The sequence below is a fragment of the Trachurus japonicus genome, chromosome 3 (assembly GCF_045865225.1).
Source record: "Trachurus japonicus isolate A0001 chromosome 3, Traja_1.0".
In the NCBI taxonomy this organism is placed as follows: domain Eukaryota; kingdom Metazoa; phylum Chordata; class Actinopteri; order Carangiformes; family Carangidae; genus Trachurus; species Trachurus japonicus.
The window spans coordinates 4,289,716-4,309,386 of record NC_140909.1 but is presented as its reverse complement, the minus strand read 5'-3'; the positions used below and the strand labels follow the sequence as shown (position 1 = coordinate 4,309,386).

The 19,671-nt window shown below is 41.8% G+C and overlaps 2 protein-coding genes across 2 annotated transcripts in view; one reads left to right on the top strand and one right to left on the bottom strand.

The window, feature by feature from the left end:
• The window catches only part of marchf7 (membrane-associated ring finger (C3HC4) 7), a 19,395-nt gene extending 5,327 nt beyond the window's left edge, over positions 1–14,068 (top strand). The window contains exons 3-13 of the mRNA XM_085805445.1: positions 314–460; positions 1,435–1,606; positions 3,016–3,198; positions 4,872–5,506; positions 6,877–7,102; positions 8,941–9,319; positions 10,313–10,482; positions 10,576–10,679; positions 12,247–12,351; positions 12,654–12,702; positions 13,331–14,068. Coding sequence (XP_085661571.1) covers positions 314–460; positions 1,435–1,606; positions 3,016–3,198; positions 4,872–5,506; positions 6,877–7,102; positions 8,941–9,319; positions 10,313–10,482; positions 10,576–10,679; positions 12,247–12,351; positions 12,654–12,702; positions 13,331–13,422 — 2,262 coding nt within the window. The 3' untranslated portion in view covers positions 13,423–14,068. The remainder of the gene's footprint in view (positions 1–313; positions 461–1,434; positions 1,607–3,015; positions 3,199–4,871; positions 5,507–6,876; positions 7,103–8,940; positions 9,320–10,312; positions 10,483–10,575; positions 10,680–12,246; positions 12,352–12,653; positions 12,703–13,330) is intronic.
• Positions 14,069–15,871: 1,803 nt separating this feature from the next.
• The window catches only part of ly75 (lymphocyte antigen 75), a 66,925-nt gene continuing 63,125 nt past the window's right edge, over positions 15,872–19,671 (bottom strand). Inside the window, exon 35 of the mRNA XM_085805431.1 lies at positions 15,872–17,783. Coding sequence (XP_085661557.1) covers positions 17,608–17,783 — 176 coding nt within the window. The 3' untranslated portion in view covers positions 15,872–17,607. The remainder of the gene's footprint in view (positions 17,784–19,671) is intronic.

Sequence of the window (19,671 nt, the reverse complement as noted above, 5' to 3'; positions counted from 1 at the left end):
GCCTCTATGTAAACAAGTGGTCCGTCAGCACGAGGCAAAACAATACACGTGACAACATGTTGTCATGGCGATGTGGTATTGTTTTACCGGCTTTCTCTCTGGACTTCTGTGACTAAAATGACATCTGGTTTGTTAGCGACGGCCGTCTGCCCGACTGCAGGTGAATGCAGCATCAGTGTAACGATTAATGAAAAACCTACTTTTTAATGAAATAATCGATTTTTTGTAAATAGATAACAGGAGAAGTTAGTTACACAATGTCCCTTTAAATATTTGCATTTCTAACTCGTGCTGCCGTGTTTTTCCCTTGAAGAACTCCCGTCTGCTGAGCTCGTCCAGAGACTACGGCGGCGCCGACACTCGCTCCTCCAGCTGGAAGTTGCCCACCTCGCTGACGTCGTCCAGCCGCTCCTACGATCGCCCGTGGGCCGAGTCGACTCTGAGCAGCCGGAGCAAACTGGTACTGAAGCTGCACACAGCCCGCTTTAAAGGACAATTCCAGGCAAATTCAACTCTGGGCTGTATGTTCCTAACATTTTAGGTCTAAAAGAAGGAATCTGAAGATTTTCAGTGTAATTGCTCCTGTTTTGTGGTAGTTGTGTCTGTCCCCGCATCGCCACGGCAACGATGAATGGGAGCGGATTGAAGTTCCTCTGCTTAGGCTGTTTCCATCCCTCAAAGCCACAGACAGCGTCAGATGGAGACTCAAACATGCAGCCAGAAGTTTATTTACTTCAAGCAAGCCGACATGTTTGTAAAACTAGATCTAATTCAAAGTCTCCCAGAGTCACGTGCGGTGTGTTCAGGTGCAGTGGGAGCTACCGTTTGTGTCATAAACACAGGAATATCAACTCTTTACTTGCTTCAAGTGTACATTTTTTTTCCACAGACAGCGTCAGGTGGCGACTCAAACATGCGCCGAGAAGTTTTTTTTTACTTGAAGCAAGTAAAGAGTTGATATTCCTGTGTTTATGACACAAACGGGAGCTTTTCCCACTGCACCTGAACACACCGAGCACGGCAACTGGGTCTCGCGCGAGACTCCGGGAGACTTTGAATTAGATCTAGTTTTACAAACATGTCGGCTTGCTTGAAGTAAATAAACTTCTGGCTGCATGTTTGAGTCTCCATCTGACGCTGTCTGTGGCTTTGAGGGATGGAAACAGCCTAAGCAGCGGAACTTACATCCACTCCCATTCATTGCTGCCGTGGCGATGCGGGGACAGACGCAACTACCGCAAAACAGGAGACATTAAACTGAAAATCTTCAGATTCATTCTTTTAGACCTAAAATAATAGGAAAATACACCCCCGAGTTGAATTCGCCTGGAATTGTCCTTTAATGTGTTTCTCTAAAAAAAAAAAAAAAACTACAGCTAAATTTGATTTAATTCAGTTTTTAAAATGTCTGCCTCTTTTTTTTCTCTCTCTAAGACGGACCCAGAGGGCCGGCTGGGGATGCGCTCGGGTCTGTTGAACCTCAGCGACGATGGCGACACTAAAAGAGCCAAACTGTCGTACGGTAACCGAGGACTGTACACGAGGACGCCCAACACGACCGTTACAGGAACAAGCTACTCCAGCTCTGGGCTCAGCAGTGGAAGAGGTAGAGTACACAATAACACAATAACACACACAGTCAGTTTTTAAACTGGTATTTTGCATCTGTATTTGTTTATTTATCACATATTAAACAGTTACCATTTAAAACATTGGAGAAAGTGAACATGCAAGGAAGTAAAAAAAAAAAAAAGAGGAATTTCCCAAATTAGAATAAAGATGGACACTGTCATGTACATATGTAAATGCAAAATATTACACACAACACATATGCACACACCCTCACGAATAACACACAGACACACACATCATGCAATCAAAAACATAAAACGTATTATTAAGCTATTAATAAAGCAAGATATGTGCATATGGGAAAGTTTAATAGTGAGTGAGGAGGAAGTGAATTTCATATCTTGGAACCTCGTGAATTGAGATGAAACTGGGACATTTTACAGGTTGAATAATTATTAAATTGATTGTTTGCGGAAAAGAAATTGTTGAAAAAGGTGGGAAGTGTTTAGTTTAAAAGAACCGTGTACAAGTTGATCAGTTTGGAGGTTATGAATCTGATATCGAGGAGGAGGCCAAGTTTACAAAACAAAAGGTGATGAACGACTTCTTGACTCTCGCTGCTCGATGTTTCAACTTAACCAGCTGCAGGTTTGATTCCCTCTGTTCAGTCGGATCACATGCAGTCTGAGGCCTGAGGCGCTGTCTAGCATGTTAGTGGTGACACAGCTGATAGGACCAGAAACTACTGGCTGTGTCACATGTGGATCATTAGTGGTCCAGTACAAACAGCAGCAGCAACAAAGTGTTGGAGGTGAAACGGATGAGAAAAACAACAAACTGACACAATAATCTGTTCTTAATTAACATTAGTGAAGGAAAACAGAAGAGGATGTGTTGCACTGAGTGTGTGTGAGCCAGTAATATTCATTCGGCTCAGACTGAGTGTGTAATATGTGATTATGTTAATCTAATTGAGTTATTTGCCTAATTAGTAAATTATCCAGATGACGTTTTTGTAATTTGAGGTGTATAGTGTTGATTTAGTGAAATGTAATTTTAAAAACTTCACAGTTTAATCGAATGTCAGGAGCTTCCTGTCCGCCCTCTTCTTCCTCTTCCTCCTTCTATTAACAAGCTAATGTGAGCATAGCGTTGTTGGTTCAGTTAGATACACAGCTGTCACATCTGTCAAGTGACAGTTAATCACCGTGGAAGAAGTTGTTTCTGTGGAACAAACTGGATTAAGTTAACTAAACTTCTGTGATGCATAAATCTCTGTAAACTGTCATTTCTGGTTTGTAGAGAAACAGACTTTTCTATTGTTATCAAATCTCCTGCTGTCAAGTCAAACTCTGGACTCATTTTCCAAATCACAATTAATAAATGTCTTTCTGTCACTTTGTCTCCTTCTCTTTTCTTTTCTTTTCTTTTTCTCTCTCTCAGGTTTGAGTGAAAAACAAAACGACTTTGATTCGTCGTGGACTTCGTGTCGTCTGCTCTCTCGGTCTTCGTCGTCCTCGTCCTCGAAGCCGCTGCTGTCCAGGAGAGAGCCGGACACGAAGACCGAGCCCGGTCTGTCTGCTCTGGGGGACAGAAGGATCAGGACTGGACTGACCTCCTCACTGTGTACGCACATTTTCACATTTTCACACACACTAGTGAAAACACACAACCTGCACACACACACATTCAGTATGTTTACATGCACAGCTCAGCTCACAGCTCGGTTTGAGCGTCTGGTCGTAGTTCTGTCCTCGTCCCAGTTCACATGCAACAGAGAAAATCACATGAACAGGGATATGCGTCGTTTCAGCAGGTTAATATGGAGTTAATACTGAATAAAAAAAATGGAAATAATTAACTTCTCAACTTCAGTTCCTGACCGACGTGACGATCCAGGCTGAAAATGGGCTGTAACCTGTACAAATGACTCGGGTCGGGGTTTTTCTTTATAAAACTCATCTCGTCGCTGGTTTAAAAAAGTCTAAAATTTGAAAATCTAAATTTTAGGCCTTAAATTCATTCAAGTATTGTGTTCAAGTCTTAAATAATTTTAGACAAGTCTTAATTTTCTTACCTCAAATGCTCAATAAAATGCTCCCGTGACACTTCATTGAGCTTTAATGAACGAGTGCAACGTGCAGCTTGTATACTGCAGCCAATTTACTCTGCAAGTCATTTTGTGACTCTTTTGTGCGTTTCTTTTGTACGTTTTTTGTTTGTCATGATGTCGATCTTAGATTTCATCCATAAATGTCTTAAAAAGTCTTAACATTGAGTTGGTGAAACCTGCAGAAACCCTGTGGTTGTGGTTGTGAAATGCACTTTGTCATCGTTATTGTTGTGAAGTGTGTGTGCACACACACACACTGTCCAGTTTCAGTTGGATTAAGGCGTTTACATGCAGAAGAAAATCCATTTCCAATCTCATTATTTGGGTGTTTTTTTTTTTTTTTTTAAACAATATATTTTTTAACATTTTTCTTACATACAGATGCACTTGTATTTACTGTATATACATGTAGTTATATTCAACATGTCGACCTGTGCCTCATTAACAAAGACACCTGTGGTACAAAACCAAATTACAAACAATCCACATCCACTTCTCAGCCATAAAACATTTTGTGCATAATTTAATGACTTAATATAATTGTGGGTATTTGAACTCATTGATTCTGTAACAAGGTTTTTATGTAAGTGACTATTTATTCCTCTTCATTGTCATTTGCTGGATCGATTAAACGGTTCATTATCTGAGTGTTTTAGTCTGTATTAGTCGGACTAACGTGTTTACATGAACTTCAGTCGTCCGGTTTTAGCCGGTTTAAAGGTGTACAGAAAAGAAAATAGAATTTGAGCCCACTCTGGGTCATAAAATTAGTGTAATAACTCATCTATCAGACGATGTAGCCCAAACTTTGTGCAAAAATCTATTTTTGATTAAATCGGGGATGAAAGTGTGTTTGTTTTTTCCACATTGGATAATGCAGGCGCACGGATTATACGTCAGCCTGCTCACTTCATCAGCCACTGAGACAAACGTCTGAGACACACACACACACGGAGCTCGGTCTCGCCCCAAACTTTGAATATCCCGCCCCGATAACGACCAATCAAATTAGTTTTCCTTACTCGAGTAAACTCGTGCGGCAACTTGTGACAACTCGGCGCGAGAAACAGGACAAACAGCCATTTCTGTACTACTTTAAGGCCATAATTCTTTCTTTTTTTTTCTCCATCCGTCATGTAAACTGTGACTGTGACCGTCTCTCTCTCTCTGTCTCTTCTTGTTCCAGATCAGACGGACAGAGTCACGTCTACGTACGCACAGGGAGCTCGGCCCAAAGAGACCTACTCTTCCTCCTCCTCCTCCTCCTCCTCCAGAGAAAACCCCCTCAGTCGTCACCTCTCCTCCTCCTCCTCCTCCTCTTCCTCCTCCCACCGCTCGTCTCCTCTGGTCCACGACTTCAGCAGCAGCAGCAGAACCTCGACCTCGGCGCGTTACGGCGGCTCGGCGGCCCTGCACTCGGCTCAGGAACCGACCAAACGCCCTGACGCCACCACTTCATCCTCCTCTTCCTCCTCTTACTCCTCCTACATCCCCTGGTACTCCTCCTCCTCTTCCTCCTCCTCCTCTTCCTCCTCCTCTCAGCTCAGACGGCAGCAGACGACGACGACGCCGGCGGCCTCGCTGCCCCCGCGCCCGGCGCCCGAGGGCGTCGAGGCCGAGGGCCGGCGCTCCACACGGCGCCTCCTGTCCCGCCTGTTCTCCCGCCGCTCCAGCCAGGACTCGTCCAGCGGCTCGTCCAGCGTCCGTTCCCTTGACGACGACAGCCCGCCGTCCACCGGAGGGGAGTCGGTGGACAGCGACGGTGGTCCCGACGCGGAGGATCATCTGAGGAGCCGTCGAGCCGACCTCGCCCCCATCTGCGTATGTTCTATCAGTCTGTCGTTGCAAGTGTTACATTCTTTGTAGGGCCGGGACTCGATTAAAAAAATTAATCGAATTAATTAGAGGCTTTGTAATTAATTAATCGCAATTAATCGCATTTTAATCGCATATAAATATTTGACCTGAGAACAGTGAGAAGCATTTTTTTTTCACATGGATTTTAGTATACCATTGAATGACTGAATACATACAGTAAGCTTAAGCATTCAAGGTGGTACTTTAACCAAGACCAACAGACTAGGGATGCAAATTATCGATTAATTCATTAATAGATATTTGATACATACAGATGAAATGGTCTTTCCTGCCTGAACCTGAGGAGCCGTCGAGCCGACCTCGCCCCCATCTGCGTATGTTTTATCAGTCTGTCGTGTTACATTGTTGTGTTACGTTCTTTGCTGTTGTCTGCTGGGGCAACAACATCAAGGTCAGGGACAGGAACAGACTAGACAGGCTCATCACAAAGACATGTAGCTGTGTGACGGGGGAGGGGGGGGGGGCTGGTAGAGGCTGTGGTTAAAGCAGAAGTAAGTGATATATTTGTGTTAATATGAGTCTTAAATAGTTGTATCTTCCGACAGCAATCACTTCTATAGAGTGTTTGGTCTGAAACACGGGTCTGTCAGTCACTCTGCTCTGCTCTGAGCCCAGGAGAAAACTTTCCTTGTATCCTACAACCTTTATCCAATGAGGAGAGAGAACGGCATAAAGGGGCAGTCCTCTCTGTGTGTGCAGCCAAGGGATGCGCCTGAATGTGGTGACGTAGGGACGAGGACTGTTATGGTGCGTTCAAGGCAACCCGTAACTGGTGTTTTTCCGACCTGTGAAGTCGTACCAGTTCGATCTGGTACGAGTTCACGGGTCAGAAGTTACGAGTGGCCGTTATAGTGACTTTCACAGGTAAAACAGGTCGGAGAAACACGAGTGGGTTGCCTGGAACGCTACAAAGTCGTAAGTCGTGACTTGAAGCTGTAACTTACGGTTTCAAAAGCCTGCCTGGAACGCAGCATTAGCCAAAACGACCGGATCGCTTACTTCTGCTTTAAGTGGAGGATGGGGTGTAAGTTGAAGACCATCCTGGGTGACCCCCAACACCCTCTACACAAAACCCTCTCAGGTCAGAGGAGCAGCCGCAGCAAAAGGCTCATTCATCTCCCTGACCTGCACAACTGAAAGATTTAAGAGATCATTTGTTCCTGCTGCAATCGTTTTATATAACACTTGTTAAAATGTTTTTTGTGTTCATCTTTTTTGTGTCATTGTTGTGTGAGCTACTGGACTAACTTGAATTTCCCTGCTAGGGATGAATAAAGTATTCTCTATTCTCTATTCTATTCTATTCTATCCAGGAGAACAACGGCAGCGGCGGCGTTGGGTACCGCAGCGGTCCGCCTCGGCCCAGAATGGCGTCATGGAGGGAGCCGGGTGTAGGCAGCAGCAGCAGCAGCAGCGTCGCAGCAGGAAACTCCTCTTCCTCTTCCTCCTGGCTCTCCTCGTCGCTCCGCGGCCGCTGCCCCCCGCTACTCGCTCGCCTGCGGAGACACCGCGACAACGAGAGTCCCCGCTCGGCCGCAGGTTTATTTATTTATTTACTTTTTATTCATTTTGGACATGTTAGTTAAAGCAGAAGTAAGGTGAATGTTTGTGTTAATCTAAGTCTTAAATAGTTGTATCTTCCGACAGCAATCACTTCTATAGAGTGTTTGGTCTGAAACACGGGTCTGTCAGTCACTCTGCTCTGCTCTGAGCCCAGGAGAAAACTTTCCTTGTATCCTACAACCTTTATCCAATGAGGAGAGAGAACGGCATAAAGGGGCAGTCCTTTCTGTGTGTGCAGCCAAGGGATGCGCCTGAATGTGGTGACGTAGGGACGAGGACCGATAGATCCATGACGAGGGCGGGGGCTGCTAACTCCATCGGCTGACAGGAAGTTAGACAAAACCACCGGATCGCTTACTTCTGCTTTAAATCAGACTTCATCACACATCATCTCAGTTTAAGTAATACAGCAACATGTGCCGAAAGGGAAAGCGAGAGAAGCAAAAGCTTATCTAGTCCCGCCCCCGGTACCCTCAGAATACATTCTCTTTAGGGGTGGGAATCTTTTACGATTCGATTCAAAATCCATTTTCGATTCCAAACGATTAGATTCCTAATGATTTCTGCTTCAGTCTATCGGTGTGCAAAGGATCCTCTTGATCTCCTCCAGTCTGCTTTGCAAGACAGAATGACTAAAGTGTCTTTTTCACATTTATTGAGTTTTAAACATTTATCCATGTTTAGATGGAATTGTTGAAACTGTTGCATAAAAGCAATATCACATATTGTTTAAGTAACAAAATTAAAAGTGCCTCTTTATTAAAATAATAGTGCAGTTAAACATGCTGCATTTTAAATTCTAAGGAAATGGAGACCGACAGCCGGCAGATTTGTTTCATTTTTTTATTTTTTAAAATCGATTTTGGGACATTTTATATCGATTCTGAATCGTATTAAAGGGATAGTTCAACATTTTGGCAAATTGGCCCATTGCCATAATTGCTATAGTCATAGCAGTAGGTTCGTTACCTTTAATTGTAGGTGTAAGCTATTTTCAGTACGGCGGAGCGCAGCAGCTGGCTGCTCAGAGCTACGCTATGGAGGCTAAGGGAATTTCTTGGTTTCCCTCATTAAACTCATCAAATACAAAATCCCAAAACTCCACAGCGCTTTTGTAGACAAGTTGTGAGCTGCACAACCACCACGCTATGAGATAATGACGGAACGATACGAAACGGAGCCGTTTTCGAGGTAAATTCATACAAAACCGCTGATGCGCGTTGCGTTCAGGGACAGTTTTTCAGCAAGCAGTCTCCGTATTTACCCTGTATTTACCTCGAAAACGGCTCCGTTTCGTATCGTTCCGTCATTATCTCATAGCGTGGTGAATGTGCAGGTCACAACTTGTCTACAAAAGCGCTGTGGAGTTTTGGGGTGTTGAATTTGATGAGTTTAATGAGGGAAACCAAGAAATTCCCTTAGCCTCCATAGCGTAGCTCTGAGCAGCCAGCTGCTGCGCTCCGCCGTACTGAAAATAGCTTACACCTACAATTAAAGGTAATGAACCTACTGCTATGACTATAGCGATTATGGCAATGGGCCAATTTGCCAAAATGTTGAACTATCCCTTTAAAGGAGAATTGCGAATTCTTATGTGAATTGAGTTTTTGGCACACCCCTAATTCTCTCTTTTGACAGTCCAACATAACACGTTAACAGCAGATCGTAGTGCAGAGCTGCAGTCCAGGTCCAGACAGTCAAAACAGATCGCTCACAGCACCGTCTTATCAGTTTCACGTCGAGGTCGTTGACGTCGTCGATGTTTCTGCTACACATCTCTTTACCAGGTGTCTTATCTCTGTTCTCTCTACTAGACGAAGGCTTCGGCCGCCCGCAGCATCTACTGCGGCGGTGGGACAACCTGGAGCACAACAAGGCGTCACAGGACGACGAGGACGAGGAGGAGGATGATGATGAGGATGAAGAGGAAGACGATGACGAAGAGGAAGAGGAGGTGGGAGCGGTGGGTCGGGAGGCGTTTGCAGCCGCTCATCCCTGCAGACTGGACGACGCCGCGCTGCCCGAGCTCCAAGACGCCTCGCTGGACTTCTCCTCTCCGCGGCGTCGGACGGCGCCGTACGAAAACCTCTCGGTGTCCAGGAGCTCGCTGAGCGGCGGCGAGCAGCTGGACGAGCAGAGAGAGAAGACGGCGTCGAGCAGAGACCAGGAGAAGCTGCGCAAGATCAAGGAGAGGTAACAGAGTCTGATCATTTATTACTCCTGATGCAGATCGTTGTTTCACCACAGACATCAGTGTTTATCAGGCTGAACCGTTTCAGATACAAATACTATAGAACCATCTGAGCCACTATGAAATTAATTTTTTTTTTCTTTCTCATCTTTTCATTGGTTTTTGAAACATAAAACATCAGTTTATTTGGAAACAACATCTACAGTGGAAGAACAATATGAACTTGAATGAGATGAAGATAATGAAGAATCTTTTAACGGGATAGTTCAACATTTGTCAAATTGGCCCATTGCCATAATCCAGAGCTACGCTACGGAGGCTCATTATGGGATTTCTTGGTTTCCCTCATCAAACTCATCAAATACACAATCCAACAACTCCACAACGCTCTGGTGGACAAGTTGTGAGCTGCACATTCACCACGCTATGAGATAATAACACAACGTTACCACACAGAGTTGTTTTAGAGGGAAATTCATGCAAAACCTCTGATGCACGTTGCCTTCAGGGACAGTTTTTCATCATCAGTCTCTGTATTTCCCTCTAAAACAACTCTGTGTGGTAACGTTGTGTTATTATCTCATAGTGTGGTGAATGTGCAGCTCACAACTTGTCCATCAGAGCGTTGTGGAGTTGTTGGATTGTGTATTTGATGAGTTTGATGTAGTGTAGTGTAGTGTAGCTCTGAGCAGCTCACGGCTCTGCTCCGCCGTTCTAAAAACAGCTTGCACCGACAATTAAAGGTAACGAACCTACTGCTATGACTATAGGGATTATGGCAATGGGCCAATTTGCTGAAATATTGAACTATCCCTTTTACAATCCATGGATGTGGAATTGGCCAAATATTATATTTAATTCCGTTATTTTTCTTGCAGAACTTTAAAATTTCTATCTATTGGTTTGTCTGAAAATCATCTGTTTTTATTTTAGACACAACACATCCTGATGTTTGTTATATGAGGTTATAATCACTTTGTTTTGTGTTTCTCCAGGTTGCTTCTGGAGGATTCTGATGAGGAAGAAGGTGATCTGTGCAGAATCTGTCAGATGGGAGAGGAGTCGCCTTCCAACCCGTTGATCCAGCCGTGTCGCTGCACAGGAAGTCTCCAGTACGTCCACCAGGAGTGTATCAAGAGGTGGCTGCGCTCCAAAATCGGCTCAGGTACACACACACACACACAGACAGACACACACACAGACTGCTATGATGTGGCTGCATGATGTTAACAGAGTTGTGTTTGTGTTTGTCTCTCAGGAACGAACCTTGAGGCCATCACAACGTGTGAGCTGTGCAAAGAGAAGCTGCGTCTGAACATCGACAACTTTGACATTCAGGAGTTGTACAGGACGCACGTGCAGGTGATTAATTAATTCCACATACTGGGATTTTTATAGCCAATATCGTGACGTATTCAGGAGAAAAACTGTGTGTGACGTGATGTTGATGGATTAAAACCAAGTTGTTCATCTTCATATCAGAGGATTAAAGAATCAGAAGGAGCAGAACACAATCAAATAAACTTGATTCTTCCATTCTGGGATCAAAGGTCACTGATGTTTAGGTATGACAATGATGAGTCACTGAAAAAGAAATGATCCATCCTCAAAACACACACACACACACGCACACACACAGACACACACACACACACTCACACACACACACAGACAGACAGACACACACACACACGGTTAAAACAAAAAGAAAAGAACAAACACATTTCCTGAGGCTGATTAATTTTGGGGGGATTTTAAAGCTAAGTTGCAAAAACCACGGATTCTCCTTTCCTGTGATCAAACGTCACTGAGGTTTGGGGGTTTGGGTATGACAATGATGTGAATCATAAGATGTGGTGTTGTCTGTCACCATAGCAACCCCAGATTAACATCTTGAGATCAAAACACCAAATGAGGAATTCTTAAAAAAAAACACAAAAAGTAGAGTTAACAAAGAGTTTCCTCTGCAAGACTGTAGACCAGAGGGCTGTACTGTTACTGCGAAGCCAGTTTAGTGGGTTAGCGAGGTATGTTGAGTCTAAAGCTTTCAGGCTCTCCTGTACTACAAAGGTGGCTCTCTTTTAACCCGGCTAGATCACCATGGTAACTTATGCTTAGCTCATAACCTGGTCCCGACTTAGTGTGGCCGTGAATAAATTAATTCCGATGTTTCGCCTGTTATATTTCAGTGTTGCCCAAACGCAAATCTTGAATAAATCTCCGCTGTTTTCACATTTAAAAAGGTCTTTGTTTATGAGATTTGCTTGTAGCTACAGCACCTAAAAAAAACCTCACTGTAACCTATCCAGCCTCGCTTCCAATAAAACACACACTCGCGTTATAATTGCGATCAGTGAAATATAACAATATAAAACACAATTTAAAATGACAGTTGATGTTGCTCTAGTTTATTTAGTTTAAATGGATAAAGCTTCATATTTAAAAGTAGTGCAAGAGCTTTCAGAAAAATTAAAAGCAGCCTCCTCTTGTCATATTTGCAGTTGCTTCAGGCTGTGATCGTGCTTTTTTTAAAATATCGCTCATACTCTCCATTAAAACAACCTGCTGCTCTTGGCTGAAATCAGCTCGTTGTGGATCAATTTCGTGCGGAAGTTGAATCATATGACGCCAAACGCCTCCACAGACCATAAAGCTGAGAGCCGGACTTAACAAACCAAGTTGATAACCAGCTTCGTAGTAACCATGGTAACCCGGGCCGGGACTTGAGGTTTTGTTGAGCTGGAAGATGAACACAAAGCCTGGCCATGTTGAGCCTCCTTCGCAGTACAGGCCTCTGCTGGAGTGTGTGTGTATTTGTGTATGTTTGGTGTGTGTATGTTTGGTGTGTATGTGCACTAACGTGTGTGTGTGTGTGTGTATGTATTTGTGTATTATTAACAGGTGTGTGTGTGTGTCCGTGTCCCTGCAGTCGGAGTACGATGAGTTCATCAGCAGCGGTCTCTACCTCGTGGTGCTGCTGCATTTCTGTGAGCAGAGATTCTCTGACGTCCTGGGAGCCGTCGATGCAGCCGGGGTGAGAACACACACACACACACACACACACACACACACACACACACACACACACATAAAAATACATATGAACACACACACTCACATGTTGCTGTAACCGAGCAACATGGCAGCAACACGGCAGCTCATATTAACTAAGTGTCTGTCAGACGTCGACTCACAGACGCCCAGTCGTCACTAATTCATTTACACAAAAAAAAACAAAAACAAAACAAACTGTGTTGAACTGTGGACGACGATGACAACGATACGTCCTGAAAAAAAAGAAAAAAGAAAAGAATAATTGTTCCCTTTCTCACCCAGTTATTCAACCTGGTGAGAATCCTTCATGAACACATGGACAATCTTGAAAGTATGTGCTTCAGTCCTTCTCTCTGCTTCGCTCAGCGCTCACTTGTATTTAGGGATGTCACGATTATACATTTACTTGGTACGATTATCGTCAGAGAAATAATCACGGTATTGTGATTATCATGATTATTATTATACATCAATAAATTTCACAACACTATGAATGTGTAAAATCAAATATAGTTGAAATATTTAAGAGATTAGTAATGTCATTATATTTTGAACACTTCCCCTGGGGGATTAATAACCGGTCATATATTAAGTCATTAATTGTCATCTAGACCAAATGTTTAAGTTTATTTTAATAATTTTTTTAAATCACAAATGACACGCTAACATTTAAATTCCCACCAATTCAGTGTTACGTGAGATAAATGGACCAGTGTCTGTGCATTCACCTTCACTGTGGCGCCACATCTGTTCCGACATAAATAATCTTTTTTGGAAAGTGACGGTATTTAGGAATCTTTACGATCAATTAATTGTGGCGATTAATTGTGAAAACAAGTAATTGTGACGTCCCTAGTTGTAATTAATTAAAACGTTGTGTTTAATGTTCTTTAGCGTTGTTTTATTGTTGTTATTGTTCATGAGTTTGACGTTGACGTGTGTGTGTGTGTGGATTTCAGGCCCACGGGGAGAAAGTGACGAGGAAGCGCGGGACAACAGGCCGTCGATCGAGTTCTCGGACCTGGACGACGACCTGGAGGAGGAATACTGAGGATGAACTGAGGATGAACTGAGGATGAACTGAGGATGAACTGAGGATGAACTGAGGATGAACTGAGGATGAACTGTGTGACTGTGGTGAAACGAGGGTTTTAAAGGACATAACACACACACATACACACACAAACACACATACACACACGCTTCGACACCGTCATGTTCATCTGAAATGCCAAGAACATGTGTTGCCTTTTGTTGCCGGTGGCTTTTTTTGCGAATATGCAAACTTGAATTGAACTAGTGAGTAAAAACAAAAAACAAAACGAGAACATTCTGTCTGACACCACTGTATTTCTGTTTCCGAGTGCACTTTATTCAATTATAAATAAAATAAAAAATAAAAAATAAAAAAATGCAAGTCTTTTTAATCGGTAAAAACCACAAGTGCTTTAATGTTGAACTGAGGACGCGTGTCTGAGACGGAGAGAAAAAGAGCGAGTGGAGTTTCTTTACTTCTGTTGTCTGTGTTCCTTTGACTTTTTTCCCACTTGAGTTAAAAAAACAAAACAAAGAAAAAGACAAAGATTTACCCGTCAACGAATCTTTCTTCATCTGTTTCTGTGTTTGAGATGCTTTCTGTCTGTACAAATCTAGTTTCATGCTTTTAATTTGGGAATAAAGATTGAATGCAGATTGTTTTTCCTGTCAACCGTCTTTACTGTCACATACATTTATGGTGTATTTTTATTGTTAGACAAACAGATTTCATACCAGCAAATTTGACTTGTTGCATGATATTGAGGTTTAATCCTGATGCCTGGTAGTAGCTCTACTGTTAATCATCTGTAGTTCATATTTAAGAGTTAATTTCCCTTCTGTAGTTCATATTTAAGAGTTAATTTCCCTTGTATTAAAAAAAAAAAACATCTCAAAAATACTTTTCTTGCTGCAGCTTCAGTCGGACAAACTGCATGAAAATAAATTCATAGAAAAAACTAGAGAAACTAGAAAACGACAGACTACAGAGGGGAAAAAATGTAGGTTTGGTGAGAATCAGTTCAGTTTTTAGGTTCAAGATTCAGTAAAATCTTATTTATGTATAAATATTATGTGTTATGTGTTAGACACAGTTTTGATATTTCCAGATGTTTAATCCTAAAAGTCTTGTAATTAGCTCTACTGTTAAAACTTTGCTGTAGTTAATTATGTTTTAGAGTGAATTTCCCTTTTATAAAATCATCTTAAAGTTACTTTTCTTGCTGCAGCTTCAGTCCAAACCTAACCAAACCCTGACTGCATGAGATGAAGTTCATAAAACCTGAAGTTCAAGAAAAATCTGATTTAAAATCAATCAAGTGTGACAGATTCCTCCCAGGTCGATGTTCAGTTCTTCCACTGAGTTTAGTGTGAATCAGTTCAGTTCTTAGGTTCAAGAGTCAAGAGGAAATTATTTATATAACTGGTGTATTTTTTTTATGTTAGACACACTCAGTTTAGACTTTTCCAGATTTGATAACAGCAAATTTGACCTGTTGCATGATGTTTAAGTTTAATCCTGATGTCTTGTATTAGATCCAGTGTTACATTATGTTTTAGAGTGAATTTCCAAACCTAACCCCTGACTGCATGAAAAGAAGTTCATATAAAACTAGAAAATGCACCAGTCTATCAAGGGGGAACAAAATCTGATTCATAATCAATCAATTTGCAACAACCTTCGACTGCAAAGTGTGACAGATTCCTCCCTGGTCGATGTTCAGTTCCTCCACTGAGGTTGGTGGGAGTCAGTTCACTTTTTAGGTTCAAGATTCAAGAAGAACTTATTTATATACCTGCTGTATTTTTCTCATTTTAGACAAACACAGATTTGTTGTTTCCAGACTTGATTACAGGATATTTAACTGCCGTAGCACAGTCAGTGTACGTTATATTTTAGAGTCTATTTCCCCTTTTATAAAAAAAGTTTCAAAATTACTTTTTCTTGCTGCAGCTTCAGTCGGACTAAGTGCATGAAAACAAGTTTAAATCTACAAAATGCATTCAGGCGAGTGTGAAGCTCCACTAAAACCAGTGTCAGACAACGTGCACCAGTCTACAGAGGAGGAAAAATCTGATCTATAATCGATCAATTTGCCTTAAAGGGATAGTTCACCCAAAATTAAAATTTCTGCATGTCCATATGACGGTTGCGAACGGAGCTCACTTTTCTTCGTCCAAAAAGACACACCAAAAAACATCCAAATACCTCCATGCTGCTCGTCTGTAATGTCCCTCTTGTACTGAAGCCCCAACATGAGAAATTGTTCCGAAAAAAATAAAAATAAAGGCATGGAGGACTCTGAAACTTCTCCCAGCCCTTAGTCCACATGAGGGGGAGTAGATAATGAGTGAAATTTGAATTTTGGGTGAACTATCCCTTTAAAAGTGTGATGAGCTCATCTCAGGATCAGTTCAGTTCTTAGGTTCAAGATTAAAGATGTGAACACAAAGACAGGTTTTTTTTTTGAAGACGGCTAATTTTATTTGAAAGCTATTGTACCTGATTGGAGCTGACAGATGTGTTTAGGAGAGGTGGTGGGGAATTAAAAACAAAACAAAAACCTAAAAAAAAACACCTTAAACATTTGGTTTGCATCTTGGTTTGTTTAGGAGACTGAGAGAGGAAAACCGCCCTCAGGCTTTTGACATTCAAACAAGTCAGAGCATCTTTGGTTCATTCTTGTTATAAAACAAACATCACATCATATTTACAGCAAACACCAGTGCAATTCAAACAGCTTTAACAAAAAAACAAAGGAAAAAAAAGGAAAAAACCTCATTGTGCTTAAACATTAGCAGGAACTGTGGCTCCACGACATCATTAAAGTGCGTTGTTGATCAGTAGTTAAGTGCATAGTTGAGTCAAATCTAAAAAGAAACTAAACACAACTCTAAGACTCTGTGACACTTTAAAAGCAGAAACAACAGTTGAGATTTTTCTCTTCCATCACATATCAACAACTAAAAAAAAACACACTGAAGGTATCAATAAATCTATCTAATTAAAAAAAAACATCATCCCAAACCAGTGGCTTAAAGGGATAGTTCAACATTTCACATTGTGTTATTATCTCATAGCGTGGTGAATGTGCAGCTCACAACTTGTCCACCAGAGCGTTGTGGAGTTGTTGGATTGTGTATTTGATGAGTTTGATGAGGGAAACCAAGAAATCCCATAATGAGCCTCCGTAGCGTAGCTCTGAGCAGCTCACGGCTCTGCTCCGCCGTTCTAAAAATAGCTTGCACCGACAATTAAAGGTAACGAACCTAATGCTATGACTATAGGGATTATGGCAATGGGCCAATTTGCCAAAAATGTTGAACTATCCCTTTAACAACTCTTAATCATGAGTGTTTGATGTTAAAGAGGCACAACCAGTGAGATGTTCATCTGTGACAACGTGTTTGGATTATTATCATTATTTAAAGGCACAGTTCATCCCAAAAAATACTTAAATTATCATTATTATTATTATAAGTGCCAATCTGTCGATACAGATCGAGTCTCATCAATTATTGGTAAACATTTAAAAAATCATGGCTTCTTTAGTTTGAATGGATGAAACTTTTAAGAATCTGTTTCCATCATTGGACAGGAATGAAACCTAATGATGATGTTGAAACGTGAATTTTGTAATAAACTGTAAAAAGGCGTACAGTATATATGTATGTATATATATAAAGTATTAATAAATAATGGATAGTTTGGAGTCACTCAAACATCAGTGCAATTGAACCTTTTAAGGCTGAGTGGGAGTGTTAAGACAGATTATTATCAGTTTGCATATCTCTAAAATTAAAAGAAATCAACACAAAAAGCAAAAGATAAAACAAAAAAACACCCTAAACTTTTTTTTTTTTACCCATAATTCCACATCCCATTAACGTTCACCAGAGAAAAAAAAATCAGCTCCAGTATTTACATTAGGTGTGAGGCAAAGCTCTAAAAATAACTCATTCAATCAATTAAGAAACGGATTTGGCAAAAAAATATTCACAATATTTACAGTTTCCCAACACGGGTCTGTTTGTGTTGCTAGTTTGAGCAGGACAATAAATAATTATTATTATTAAAAAGAAAAGAAAAAAAAAAAAACAATAGAGGAGGGTGTGTGTCTGCTTCAAAGCACAAAAACTCTCACAAGGCAGGAACATGAATATGTGAATACTCCCTGAGGCCGACCAATCAGAGAGAGGCTCAGTCGGCGTCCGTGATAATACTGGTGGTGTCGGTCTCGTCGAAGGTTCGCTTGTAGCGCACGGTGGAGGAGAAGTGGCCTCGCTTCTTCTTGTAGACGATGAAGCCGACGGCGGCGACGAGGGAGAGGAGGATGATGATGAAGAGGCCGAGCGCCACCGGGGAACCGGCCGACTCTGAGGACGAAGACGTCAGAAGGCAGAAGGTCGGTTAGAGGTTTTAAATCAGTCATGTTTCATCAGTCCTGCAGCTTTTACAAACTGGACAAACTGAAGCAAGTAAAACCACCAATCAATCACCTGTCAATCAAGTTGGAGACGCTTCACAGTTTTTACTCGTTTGATTTGGATCAAATTTTCAAATTAGAGAAAAACATTTTTCAACGAGTTTGGATCAGAAGAACAATCTGATCAAAAATCAAATGTTCACATCTCATTGAGTACGTTTACATGGACAGTTTCAATCGGTTTCAGAAAGGTTTGGGAGACCAAACCGATTGAAAATACTTCATGTAAACACCTCAAACCGTTTCAATTACCCCAAACCGGTTGAAGGGGGTGGTTTAAACCTTTTCTAAAGCGATCTCTCTGTCATGTAAACACTTGAAACGGGTTGATCCCTGGCTGCGTTCGTTCTGCACATGCTCAGGACTTGACGTACGTACACAAACACGCATGCACGCTTGAGCACGTACGAGCCGTGCCTGCCTGGCTGTCACTCAAGTGAAAATGTCCGTGTAATATTGGAAAATGTCGACCAAGAAATTTCATAACGGACTGGCGGGTCATACGGAAGTTCTGTTTCCACTCGGTGTCCGAAAATTCATGCAGAGAGAGAGAAGAGGAGGAGGAGGAGGAGGAGGAGGAGGAGGAGGAAGCGGTACGCCCCCGGTGTTGTGCCGAAAAGAGACTGCCTGCCCGGGCAGTCGTTTTCCGGCAGGTATAGTCTCTTTTCGGCAACATATTACATACGCACTCCCGACTCCAAACGCTCTCTCTTCTTTTCCTGCTGAAATGAGGAATATGCCACGCTGCTGTTTAATACAGAGAAATATTATAACAGCAAAGACTGCGCTCAACAAACCATGTATTTCGGCCACACAGCTGTAGCACTTCCGTAATCAATACTGTTGTAACCATAGTAACGCAATCACTCACGGCTGTGGGCACATTCGAAGCGTTTGTTTCGTCGGCGCATGTAAACACTCAAGCTGAAATCTTCAAACAGATTTAAACCAAACCTTTCTGAAACCGTTTGAAACTGTCCATGTAAACGTACCCATTGATCAGAACTCATCAGTTGTTTTTATTTATGTATTTAAATATTCATATCTGCATCCATATATTTATTTATTCTATTTTATTTTATTTTTATTTAGACTACTTATGTCATTTTTGGTCCTTCATAGTGTTTTACACCACATGGTTCAAGTGACCATCTTTCCTCTCACGTTGCCCAGATCACATCTGTAACATGAACGTAAACGGGAAAAAATATCCATGAAGTTGTTGGGGGCGTCCTCAACTTAGAGTTGTCATAGTCAAATCTGATTGGTCAGAATTTGCCTTTAGTCGACTAATCGTCAAATCACGATGTTTTCTCTCTCATTGATTCATGATCTCATCTGCGTCTTTTTCCGCTCCAGAGAAACCAGCTAAAAACACCCAAATAATAATAATACTTCAGCTGACACAAGAAAACAATAACAGGACATTTTCCATCCGTCCTTTAGATGAATTGAGGACGAGTCAAAGCGCATGCGCAGGCGTCTGGATGTGTCTGGCTCACACTGCAGCTTCCCTCTGTTAACACCGAACTTGGAAAGACCAGTTTCTCTTACTGTTGCACCTACAACCTGCAACACTCTGCAGAATCATCTGAAACTTACCTCACTTTTATCAACGGGACAATTTAAAACCATAACTACATCTTATTTAACCTCTAACTGCTCCTGCTTTTAACTATGTTTCAATTTATATTCTGGTATTCTGTTATGTTTTTGTATGTTTCAAATGTCTTGTCTTCTGTCCTTGTGTGTTTTGTGTTTTCATCTCGGCTATATTG